The sequence below is a fragment of the Eubalaena glacialis genome, chromosome 2 (assembly GCF_028564815.1).
Source record: "Eubalaena glacialis isolate mEubGla1 chromosome 2, mEubGla1.1.hap2.+ XY, whole genome shotgun sequence".
NCBI lineage: Eukaryota > Metazoa > Chordata > Mammalia > Artiodactyla > Balaenidae > Eubalaena > Eubalaena glacialis.
The window spans coordinates 17,985,953-17,999,445 of NC_083717.1; the positions used below are offsets into that span (position 1 = coordinate 17,985,953).

The following is a 13,493-nucleotide window of genomic DNA, read 5'->3' on the forward strand; positions in this document are numbered from 1 at the left end:
CTGTAAGAATTGTGATGATAGGAGTGACTTCTTTGGGGAAGTTTGGAAAGCTGAATGTTTTTAAACACTTTCATTATCTACAATACTTAGATGGAAAATGGCTATCATTTCAATGTCTTAGGGCGCCGTTACCAGGCCTTTGGCAGAGAAGCCCTGGGGCAGAGGGGCCTCCACGTGGGGAGCCCGGCAGGGAAACCCTTCTGGCTCGGCCATCAGCTAGGCAGGTGGACATCCCGGGACTTTCCGAGGTTCAACACTGAGCAGAAGCAAGGATGGCAGGAAGGCAAGAGAGGCAGGTTTGGGACCACTGATCCCCCCCCTAAATACGGTGCCTGGAGCATTTAGCACCTATCCTTTTGGAGAACTCTAGATTTACAAGATATCATTTATCCTCGTTACCCCTGAGCTGAGCAAAGTAAAAGCTCTCTTTCCATTTCTCAGTTGAGGAATCTGCCTCCAGCCCCATGGGAGGTCGCAGAACCAACACAGTAAGTCCCCTACATACGAACCTTCAAGTTGCGAACTTTCAAAGATGTGAACCTGCATCTGGTTCCAGCAAGGAACCAGAACCTGTGCCAGCAATGACAGGCGTGACGGAAATTGCAGCTTGCCCTCCGTCTCCTATTGCTGACGATCCTTCCGCTATGCCATCTCCCACCTCCTCTCCCTCCTCCAGTCCGTAACTCTTCTTGCCTGTTCACTCGATGCCAGCCCCTGCACGCCAGCTGTTGTACTGTACTACTGTACTTTTCAAGGTACTGTACTGCAAGATTAAAGATGTTTATTTTTTGTCTTTGTTTTTTAGGTATTAGGTGTATGAAAAGTATTCTAAACCTATTACAGTGTAGTACTATGTAGCTGATTGTGTTAGTTGGGTACCTAGGCTAACTTTGTTGGACTTATGAACAAACTGGACTTACAAACGTGCTCTCAGAACGGAACTCGTTCATGTGTAGGGGACTTGCTGTACCAGAACCCAGGTCTGGCCCCTAAGCCCAGTCCTCGTGGATCAAGCCACTTCAGGTCCAGTGAGGGAGCTGCCCCGGTGAAGGCGTGGGCATCTCCTGAAACACCTCCCTCCTGGTCTCCCTGCCACGTGGTAAGGTGGCCTCTAAGTAAGCGATGATTCCCACCATCTACGTGCGGTTCTTCGTTATTGGAGAAGAAGACAGTGCACTGGGGAGGAGGGATTTCCCAAGGGACAAGGACGGGGAGGATGGCGACACGCGGGGGTGCGGCTGGGGTGCGCGTACCGGGGCAGGGAGCTGTACTGGCGCTGGGCCTGCTGGAAGCTCTCGCGCTCCTCCTGCCGTTGCCGCTGCATCTGTACCTCCACCGACACCGAGTGCCGGCCGCTCTGCGCCGACGGTCTGGAGTTGGGCTGCGGGGGGAAAACGCAACACGAGTCACGAGAAAGGAATTACGAATATCACAGGACCGGGTGACTATTTCCATTCTCACAGACTGACTTAGAAACAATTTGCAACTTCCGTGAATTTCTTAAAAATCAAGTGCAATTTTCTCAAGAGGCATCTCATTGATCTCGTGAGCCCCAAATACCCCATCATCCTAAATTTTAATTACGGCTTTAGAATGGTTTAAAATTGAGACGTCCACCTTTCTAGTCTGCCTAAGTGAGGTTTGGTAAATACTGACATTAGACACTAGTTTACATCCCTTGTATATACAGCAAATACAGGGGAGTAAGGCTGCTCAGAAATCTAGAAGTCAATGCCAAAAAATATACAAATTTGCTACAATAATTCACTACAGTGGGAAAGTCCAAGGGTACACACTTGAAAGTCGGCCATGCTGGTGAATCTTTTCCGTAGTTATGTATTTTACTCGAGCAGTAGGATACAATGTAGCTGATTCCCCTTTTATTAAAGGATGACAGCTAAATTTTGAACCAAGATTAGCTGAAACTAGGCAGTGTTCACCACGTACAGGTCCTCCAATCCACGGATGGCAGCCACATGTGAACAGAAACACTTATCAAAAGAATGAATCTGCAAGCTAACAGCTACTGGAATTGGTTACGAAATAATACATTTTGCCTTAGCTATGAGGATATGGCATTTTTACCTAGGTTAATTATACGCTACAGAGAAATTTTCCATCCTCTGGCTAAATACTTTGGTCAGCAGGTCATCTGCTCATTGCTGCCGCTGACCAAAACCAGATATTGGGTGATATATGATGCTGGGCCCCTGTGGATGCTTTAGCTTCTCACCATCAGCGTTTAGCTCACCTTCGAGATCTGGCCTTTTGAAAGTAGCTCCACTCAAAATAGACAACGATGCCTCTAACTTTACAAAACAGCTGACAATAGTTGATCATAGTGTCAATGGCAGTCACTCTCAAGTAATCCTTTTTAGTGCTCGCCGACCTCTGCCCCCTTTGTGTTGTGCAACATTGTGCAATAGGCTTATTCTGAATGAGGACTGTCTGTTACAAACAAGTTATTGATTTTCTTTTAGAGTTGAAAGCCAATGAGAGACTTGGGCTCGATAATCATTTTCTGAAATCATATGAGTCTCAGCATTCATTTGGAGCATGGTAAGATAACACGTGGGTTTGTTCCTTAAAGAGTGGCTCCTCTGGTTGGCTTTTGTGCGAAGAGAAAGAAAGCAATCTCTATTGTCCCCTTTCTGCCTAGCTAGCATATCCCATTTGTTGGTAAGCAATGATGAGGCAATATGCAGGACAAAATTTCAAAGCATATGTGCATCATCAGTGAGCATATTAAAAATACCCCGATAAAAAAATAATGGGTGAAGAGATTAGGCTTTACAATACCCCAGTCTCTACTAGTGGATGTTTATAACCACACGCCTTGGAACAAACGTGTGTTCGGAGACCCACTCCACAACACCGTTCAAATAACATCAGTGGTGCCTTCAGCAAAGAAAACACATTGCCGAGTGAGCTCTGCTTATACAAACAAAGCATGAAGCAATTGTTCATCAACAACATTAAGGAGACAGACAGTTTCTTCCATGACCCTTGATGAGGCTGGCCCCGAAGAGCACTGAGCTGATCTATTATCGGTGGGGAGCCCGGGGAAGGGCCACTGGACGGGGAAAGTGAAGCAAGGAAATACGCCTTCAAAAAGAACCCCATTTTCCTTTCCTTTACACTCAGTCTAAGCTACACACATGTGTCAAACAGTCTTGAAAGACCTGGCATTCTGCTGCAGGATTTAGTAACCAGCTTTTCAAGCTCACGCTGTTCTGTGACATGCTGCTTGTGGAGCTGTGAAAAGAAAATGCAAGGTCTTGTAGAAAGTTGTTTCTCCCAGAGGCCTGAAAATTTGATTCTGACGGAGGAAAAAAAAAAAAAAGTTGAAGGGCTTTTGCTTCCGCTACTGTGCGTTTTCTGATACTGTTTATCAGTGGCACATCTGGTTGGATCTGGATGAACCCCAGCAATGAAATTATCATGGGATCTGAAGACTTAGAATGAGGGAATGAGTTTGGAATCAGCAAACTGAGATATTTCATTCTGTTTGCTCACTCATGAAATACAAACCTTAGCCTTACTATTAATATTTTACTCTCTTTCTCTTTTCAGAGCATGCAAAAGAGTAGGTTATTAGAAAGAATCACTGGGACTTCCCTGGTGGCACAGTGGTTAAGAATCCGCCTGCCAATGCAGGGGACACGGGTTCGATCCCTGGTCGGGGAAGAGCCCACATGTCGTGGAGCAACAAAGCCCGTGCGCCACAACTACTGAGCCTGCGCTCTAGATCCCGCGCACCTCAACGAAGAGTAGCCCCCGCTCGCTGCAACTAGAGAACGCCAGAAAGCCCATGTGCAGCAACGAAGACCCCACGCAGCCAAAAAAAAAGGAAAGAAAGAATCACCCTTATTTTTAGGATGAAAGTTGACTGGGCCACAGATTTCAAGGAAGATTGTGTGCATGACGGGTCCAGAGCAACAACGAGAGAAGGTCGTCCTGGCAAGTTTTCTACTTGGCCTGAATCAAAAATAACCTGATTCATGATTTCAATGAAGATCTCATAAAAACGTAAATTGTGGGAACACTCTTACCACCGACAGCCCCGACTTTAAGATACTGTGGTTTTGTGGTTTTCATCCCTATGGCAGAAATAGAATAATGTATCTAGAGTCCAAAATCACAAAAGTAAAGATAGAAATGAAGAAAGAGATCAGGTTTAACCCCAGAGAGAAGGGCATGTTTTCAGATAAAACAGCATCAGCAACTACGACACAAAGCAACATCTATACAGGGAAACACGCAGGGAACACATAATTGTAACGATTCCAGAGATTCACCAGACAGCAAGGCAATAGCTCAGCTTTAAGAGTGCAAATTATAAATAACCCTGGCCTTGTGTGTGATGAAATTGGTGACAAGCAGCGACCTTTTAAGTAAAAAAATAGCCCAGGTTGCCAAGGCCATAATAATGACAGAGGTTGTAAGACAGAAGTATATACATGATTATCTCTTACAAAATACGCTGGAGAACCACGATACGTGACTGTCTTCATGGCTTATGTTTAAAACCACAAGTGAAAATGATGCAGGTTGCTTTTGTAAATGAGCTGCAAAGTACTGGTCTTTATTGTGATTATGAAGAGATACGATTTATATTATATAAAAAATTATATAAAGCTTCAAAAGCTGCACAATTTTGGTATCACTAACGTAGAACAAAATATTGAAAATGTCTTCTGTACAGTGTTTCACTAAATTAAGTCCTTCCGCATTTCTCTCCATTAAGTAAAAATCATCCTTATTTTTCAAAATAAAAATAGACAATACAAAAAATAAAAATACAAAACCCAAACTGTTAATAGACTAAAGAAAGAACAAAAATAAATGTATACTGTACAAAGTTTCAGTACTAATTTGAACTAGGTGGTATTATAAGACTTTCAGAGCTTTGTATAAAAGTGTGTGTGTCTCTTATGAAATAAAATTCATTAGTTTTATTAATATTTAATACTGTTTAAATAATCTAATTTTTCTTCATATAGATAAGAAAAAGAGTATGTATGCATATGTGTGTGTGCACTTGTATATATTCATACATACACATATATGTAATAGTCTTATGAATGAGAATTTAGGGTGGGTTTTCTACTTAAATTATGAATAATAAAAAATTTCAAATTTTCACATATGTCCAGGGCATGTAGAGAAAACAAAAATAAAATACAAGAAGTTTCTGTGCTTTGGATGAAAACCTATGATGAAGATGATGATAATGATAACACAAAGAACAATGATATCCCCTGAGATTTAAAGTCCTTATTTTAGCAATTCAAATGCACTGCAATCCTAGTATGAATTCCACATTCTGATAACAAATAGTCACTTAATCATGTTAAGAGTGTAAGTTGTTTACTCTGTTTAAAAGTGGCCATTGCTAATATGGGTAATGATTTTCTATAGAGGACTTACTGCCAACCTCTAATCCAAATAAAGTTAACTTTTGTCTCTAGATCCTGTCCTCCCTGCCCTCCCCTCTACCCATCACACACTGTACTTACACAGCTATCGATTGAACTCTGTGGGTTCTGAATGTTGAAAAGCTTAATTGCTATTAATGATGTGAGTAATGGTAGAAAAATTGCCACGCATACCAATTTCCCTCATCAAGATTTTATAAATATGTGTTTTGGTCTTAACACACTATTTGTCTTCTTCTCATCTTTCCCAGCCAGGGTTTGGATCTATTTTCCCATCTTAATCAGCAAGGAGGTTGAAAATAAAGGAGCAGCCCTCCAGTGTCCCTCACTGATGGGTGGCAGGCAGCCTCATGCACTTCGCCACCCGAGGGTTCTGTGGGTAGAACAGCCCGCGGGTCATGGAGGCTTTGGCTGGGACGGTGGGTCACGGGACTCCAAGAAAAGGGTCTATTCTGCAGCAGCACAGAGACACCCTTGCCATAACTAAAGGGCACCCCTTTGCTGCAAGAATGGTTTCCTCCAGGTGGATTTTCAAGAGAGGTGATTGCCAGCCAATTTGAACTGTAGTAACACTACACACAGCAAGGCTATCAACTGAGAAGGTATTTCTTGAGTCCAGGCGTGGAGGCCCATTAGGAGGAAATGACAGCAGACACCTCTGAAGTCTTCAAAAAAGGGAGACAAAAAGAGAAGCATCATCTCCTCAAATCCCCCAGGTCCAGGGAAGGCAGTCTAGGGGTGCAGGATGGCTGTGCAGTGTGACTGGCCCTCTTACTAAAGCAGGCAAGAACCTAACTGGGAAAGGGGAGTTGTTAAAAGTCCAAGGCAGGAAAATGGAGAACGGGACAGATTTTTAAAATTTGTTTAAGGACAGACAGCTAGGAAGAAAGCTTGTGGGAGAACAGCATATTCATATCGCGGAGGATCAATTTTCTATCTGAAGGACTAAACTACTTTCAGTCACTACCCACCCAGGATGGAAAGGATTTAGCAATACAGCTATTAAAAGCTCCATTATCCCATCCATCAACAGTCTCAGCCAGCAAGTCTGCTTGTGGGCAACACTCAGGTATCTGTAAAGTTTTAACAGCATACTGTACTTAGGTCTGCAGCCTGCAATTTAATTCTTTTAAAAGCAACACTAAGTTCTGTCCATATCTGAGCTCTGTGATAATAACCCTAACCTCAGCTATTGTTCCATTATCTTAAGAAAGATTTACAGCAACTTGCTGCTTTATTTATGCTGCACCTGGCACTGCTTTGCGGGAAGAAGTTGCTTTTTCTTCTTCTTCTTCTTTTACTCAGTTTGGGAGAGAATTCACTTCAGTTATGGAGCTAAGGAAATGTCCTGGGCCTCTGCTCATCGAAGGACCTTTTGTGCCACAGATCAGCTCCCTCAGGCCCAAACGTTATTTGGAACAAAAGCCCAGGAACAGGTGCGTACTGTTCTGCTAGAGTAGAGAGAACATTCTGAAAATGGATGAGTTGAAAAGGGCCACTTGGAAGAATTTTCTGCAGCATCTCTCTCTGTATGTAAAGTCATTGGCTTGGATATTTTTCTAAATGACACATCTGACTGCACTTCATGTGTGGGCATTTCTGACAAGCGGGACAATTTCAATTAATATGGTCTAAGCTGTACACACGCTTGGAGATGGGCTTGTGGTTCCTTAACACTAAAATGATTACAAATAATTCCAGTGGGTGAGATCATGGCCTCATCCTTTCCAAACACAGTGATCTTTCAAGGTTGGAATACATACGGGAAAAGAATCAAGATTCCAAGATATTCAAAGCTCATTTTGTAAAACAGATAATAAAAACTATAGGCTACATTACATTTTGAACAACTGAGCAGCTCTTAATAAGGCAACAGTGAGAATTTGTATGAAAATTAAGACACTGAGTAGAATTACAGTCACTTTACACTCATTTACACGATCTGTAGAATGGAGAGTACACAGCAAGATCCCAATTGTTTGATAAATAGATAAATAAATAAATAAATAAATAAATAAATAAATAAATAAATAAATAAATAAATGGAGAAGGTCAACTTCTGACACACAATTTAGGAAATTATTCCATTCCCGAGGTAATCAGCCTGTCATCCAAATAATTCCCTGCTCAATCATTACAGGAAATGATTATACAAGCCAAGTTGCCCATCTGAAGTTGTTACGGCATTTTGATACACAATAATTTGGCCTATGACCTTCAGTAGTTGAGTTTCCTAATGTACAAGACATTCTCAAACATTTTTTTCCCAACATGATTGCTCATATTAAGCAGATAACATAGAAACATGTGCCAAAATATTCATGCCCCGCATTAAAAAAAACTTATAAAGAAACTTAATGGATACCAAACGGTTGCCACATCTCCTAGCGCAAAACTTCTAGAGCTAAGAAGGAGGAAATGCTCATTTAGCCTCCAACAAACCTGGAGATCTTGCATGTGGATAACTAACCAGAAATAATTCCAATTAATTTTAGTTCCCAAAGATAGATTCCTCTGTTTCTCAAAGTTATATATTTAAAATATCTTCCAACTTCAAAGAGGTGTTCTTTCAAGCTTTTTTGTGCCCACCCACAATCAGTTTGGGTGTGGTTCCACTGTGTTCAATAGTCCCTACATCCCTCTCTCAAGACTGTAAAAGCGTGCCTTTCCTTTGTATCAGCTCCAGTGTAGGATCCTAAGGGCATTCTTTCTTTGTTTTCCAGAACCAAACACAATAACAGAACATAATCAACACTCGAGAAATTTGGTGAGTTAAATGATTAATTACGGACTAAAACATGCTGGTTGGATAATCCACATTCCCTGGTAAAGTAAAATGGTAACACGCTGCCCCTCCTGGGCTGGACGAGGAGTGAAAAGCCCTTCGAGGGCGTGGGCTGCTAGAGTTACGGGGTGTGAGAACCATTTCCATATGCAGCGGCTGTTTATCCCTTCAGGTTGCCACTGGCCTCATTCTTCCTTTCAGCACCTTTGTGCAAATACACACAGTTAAGGATGTTTACCCCGCAACACAAAAGAAGCCTGCTTTAGGAAACCTAGCAGGACTAGGTTGAGTCACTAAGCCAAACAACAGAAGTAGATGAACATAATTCCATCCTGTTGCTACATGGGAATAACTCAGTTTACTTGATCATCTAGAAAAATAAACTAAATATTATTAATAGTGATATTGTTGCAGAGGACAATTAGATTTTCATACGTATTAAATCTGTTGCACATGTTTTATAACCTCCCAAAGTCAGCTACGATTGATTTCCTGAGTTTTTCTTCCAGGATGCCGTTCTCATATTGCCTGTTCTAAGGTCCCATCTTCCTCACTTGAACCAAGGTGAGGTCCTTCAAACTGGGACGGCTTCTCCAATTTTTCCTTCTTCTTCTTTCATTTGCAAAATGAACCTTCCACAAACTCCAACTTGATCACCAAACCCCAGATCAGAACCTTTTCTGGCTTTGTGTGGAGTGTACTGAGGGTGCTGGATTTTCGGACCAAAAAGGACCTCAGCGATGATCTTAACTCTGGAGCAATGCTTCCCAGAGCTGACCATCCTTCGAGATGACGTGGAGGGCTTATTAAAATACAGATTCCTGGGCCCCACCCAAAGAGGTTCAGATCTAGTAAGTCTGAGGCAGGGCCCAGGAACCTGCACGTGTGACAAGCTCCCAGGAGAAGCTGAAGGTGCTGGTCCGTGGACTACACTTGGAGAAGCTCTGACCCATGGCACCAGCCTCTGTATTCAACCCAAGGAGCTCTACTGACATCTGCTTTACTCTACACCCCCAGCTTCCTCTTAAATGTTCATTCTAACAAAAGGTTTAGTAACTGACAATCAGCTACTCTAACCCCCTTGGTTTACAAATAAGAAAACTGAGGCCTGCACAGAAAATTTAAAATTATTTTTTCTAACCTGGCTAGTGGGCCGGCATTCTGTCCTGATACCATTTTCGTTCAGACTTTCAATCCAGCATTGAAGGCTCCTAGAACCTTCCCACCTTCATCTCTCCTTCCCTACAATCTAACCACACTCGGGTCTATGTCAGCCTTTTCTCACACCATTCTTCGTCTGCCCCTACTCTCCCAAATATCGAGTGTAATCATATTCCCAACATGTTGAACTGAACTCAATACACTTTTTGGGCCCTAATCACTCCTCCACTTCGGGAACTCACATGCATGGATGGGACACCTTTGATCCCAACATCATCCAGATTTTCCTGGACTCCAAAAATACACTCTTTTGACCGCAGCCTCCTAAGCTTTATAACCCTAGACTGCTGGCACCCCCACCTCCACTCCCAGCAGCCTCCCAGGCTATCAGAGCAGTACTGACCACCGGTTCATCCCTGTGGTGAATACCATTCATCCCTGAGCTGTACTGACCACCCTGCCCACACGGGGCAGTGCTTCACCAGTATCCTCACCAGGCTTGCCTTCCTTGACTTTCTGCCATGTCTGTCTTGCCAATCCTCAACACGGAATTCATCTAAAAAATTATTTTTCTAAACAAGGTCCTACTGTATAGCTCAGGGAACTCTATTCAATATCCTGTGATAAACCATAACGGAACAGAATATGAAAAAGAATATATATGTATAACTGAATCACTTTGCTGTACAGCAGAAATAAACACAACGTTGTAAATCAACTATTCTTCAATAAGATAAATTTTTTTTTTAAAAATTATTTTCCGGGACTTTCCTGGTGGTGCAGTGGTTAAGAATCCGCCTGCCAATGCAGGGGACACAGGTTCAAGCCCTTGTCCGGGAAGATCCCACATGCCCAGAGCAACTAAGCCTGTGTGCCACAACTACTGAGCCTGCGCTCTACAGCCCGCGAGCCACAACTACTGAGCCTGCATGTTACAACTACTGAAGCCTGTGTGCCTAGAGCCCGTGTTCCGCAACAAGAGAAGCCACCGCAATGAGAAGCCCGCGCACCGCAACGAAGAGGAGCCCCCGCTCGCCGCAACTAGAGAAAGCCCGCGTGCAGCAACGAAGACCCAATGCAGCCAAAAATAAATAAGTTAGTTAATTAATTTTTTAAAAATTATTTTCTATTCCCAGTCCTCAAAGCATTATTGGCTATGGTCACACTATCATGTTGACTGGACTTACTAATACCCTCAGTTAGATTTTCCTGCCTCAGGCAGCTTATTTACTCATCTCTAGTTGACTCTCTCTCTCAGGTTTCCAAGGAAAGCCTTCACAATTCCCATCATCTTGAACCCCCAAATCTGCTCCAATGCCTCCCATTCCCAGAAGTGACATCATCTCTAAGGCAAAACACAAGATCAGAGCCCAAGTCTGGGGCTGGATTGGGCGGATTAATTAGCCCGCCACACTGTGGAATCTGGACTTATCTTGGGGGCATTGAGAAGCCATTCAGAGCGCTGCTGTAGAAGGGTCCCTCTGGCGGCGATGGGAGGGAGGACTGGAGATGGGCTAGAGGCAGAGACCTGGCAGGGGCTCAACAAATGCACACAGGAGATGAGGGAGAATCAAGAATCTCTAAATACCGTACTTTGCGTAGAGTAGATACACCATAGACGCGCTGAACTGATTTATTCAGGCTCTGACTCTCAGAAAAATGTATATAGAAAAATACTTAACTAAATTTTAAAAAATGCATAGTTGAGAGTCAGAATACTCCTCTCTGTCTTGTCATCAGGCAAATGAAACCTATTCTGCAGCGGACAGATGGTGCAACAAGATATAAAATGAAATTAGCAGTGATGAAACCCAGATGGAAATGAGGAAAAGGTCAATATGCTAAAGGTCAAAGGAATTTGGCTCCATCTTGTCTTGTTTCATAAAGGTCTGAGGTCACAGCTCAGTGGCTTTTACTGCAGGGAAGTTGCAGGACTTCCTACAACTGTGCCAAGGCACCAAACACTCACCCAGGGTTGTTCAAAGCTATAGGTACGTCGCCGATCTTCCACATCTTCATCCTGCTTTGCTTGCTGAAATTCTTGCCGGAGACGCTGTATCCGATCATGGTTGCTAGGAGTTGATCTGTTGCTAAAAGACAAAACGGGCAACAGTGAACACCCTTCAGAAATACAATCTGTGGATGGCAGTTGCTAGGAAAAAATGGCAGCTTGCTGTGAAATGGTGCTGTTTGAGAGGAAGTGAAATTTTAAGACAATATCTAGGCATTTGAAATATGTTTTCATTTTGTTCTCATGATTAAGACTTACTGAGGTGATTTTAAGACAGATATTCAAGAGGGCAAGTGGTATTTTTAGACATTCCTTTTTTACGCAGCTCTTTAAAAGCCTCATTTCCTCTCGGTAATCTGGCAAGGTGTTGGCAGCAAAAATTTTTTGGAAAGGACATTGCATGAAAAGTCGGAAATACCAGGGTCCAGTCCTAGCTCCTCTAACTTCTTAAAGTAAGACACTTAATGTCTCTGGGCTGCGGCTTATTTATATATAGGAAGTGCACAGAAGAATCCTTTTTGATCTAAATATCATAGTTGTAACAATCAAGTGACACAACACCATATGATATAGACTCACAAACGTGCAGTATTACTTTCATAATGCCATTATATGAAGTTCTTATTTATGAGTTTTCAGACGTCTATACACAAAATCCAACACTCACAGTATACATGAAAAGCATTTTAAAAACAACCTCAGGTGGTAGTTTGATTGAACCAATGAGTTCATAATAATTTTACCTTCTTTTTTTATAGCTTTGAATTCTGTTTTATCTTCACAGAAAGCTTATAAGATAGGTGCAGAAGGTAGTATTTCACACACACACACACACACACACACAAAGGTAGAAACTGCCATTCAGAGAAGATAAGTAACTTGTTTGAAGTCTCCAGTCTTTCTCTAGCCGGTGGGGAATGTGAGACTAGAATCCAGAATTTTCTGGCCACTAACCCAGCCTCATCTCACTATACCCTGTTGTTTCATTTAGTAAAACACACAGCAGACACCAAAGCCCCTCCCCTATTAAATTACATACATATTTAAAACAGTATTTTGCAAGAGTAATAGATATAACCAAAATCAATCTTAAATCTCACAGCACTTTTGGTGGATTCCATTCCCTAAGCACAAAATTACATCCAATCCGGACAGCTATTCCAGCACATTAGGTATATAGTTTTCCAACAAAACTTCAGACTTCTTGAGGACAAGAACCAAGTCTTATATTTATCACATATACCCCTCCAAGCTGCTGGCAGAATGGGAAGCTGTCAGCCAATAGGAGGATGGGTCCCTTCATTGAAGACATGTTGCCCTGGTGACTCAGAGTGGATCTGAGTTCTTTTGGCTGCCAAGCCCCCTGGGTAATGTCATTTGTGAGAGGTGGCCTGGAAAGAGAAAGTCTGTCAGAGGAGAGCCTATAAAATTCTCAAACTAACATGTCTTTGTATAATTTCACATATTTTCAAGAATTCCAAAGGTTTGAAAATCTCAAATTGAAAATGATCACATCCAGGACCATAACATGAACATCTTCTAAGAATAGGGGATTGTCTTTCATCACTTCATCTCCTTGGTGGGTTCCTATCACCCTTATGTTTCTATCAATTTCATGAGAGCTTCTGGAATATCCTGTCGATACATTCAATTTGATGATTTTCCCAGTCAATGAAAACTTGTGTTCCCTTTGTTCCTCTTCTGATAGATCTTTGGAACTGATCAGCCAGAGAACATGGAAAGTTAATCTGTAAAATGTGCTAGTTGACAACACGAAGCTTCCGTCTACATGTGGGTACCACTTCAAACTTCCCCTCCACACTCCTGAGCCTAGCAGGGTGTTATTCCTACTGGCTTTTAAATCATATATACAGCATCTTATCTTGTCCCAGCAGATACATTTTCCAGATGGAACGCCCAATCCACAGAACTCCTCACTCTCCATGTGAAACTGTGATGGTGTAGGTACGTGGATAGATTCATAAGACAAAGGCTAGGAAAGTGAACATTCATTCACCTCACTGCCCTCCTTCCAGCTGTGACTCTTTTGTCCCCTGCATACTTCACAGCTTTTAATAGGGGGATTGTAGGAGGCTTG

General features: G+C 42.4%; 1 protein-coding gene across 12 annotated transcripts in view; it reads right to left on the reverse strand.

The window, feature by feature from the left end:
• Positions 1 to 13,493, reverse strand: part of PARD3 (par-3 family cell polarity regulator) — a 628,388-nt gene that overhangs the window by 7,999 nt on the left and 606,896 nt on the right. For all 12 annotated transcript variants that reach the window (XM_061179018.1, XM_061179012.1, XM_061179004.1 and 9 more), the window contains 2 exons: positions 11,354 to 11,474; positions 1,254 to 1,381 (listed from right to left, as the gene is read on the reverse strand). In XM_061179018.1, the coding sequence (XP_061035001.1) occupies positions 1,254 to 1,381; positions 11,354 to 11,474 (249 nt within the window). The remainder of the gene's footprint in view (positions 1 to 1,253; positions 1,382 to 11,353; positions 11,475 to 13,493) is intronic.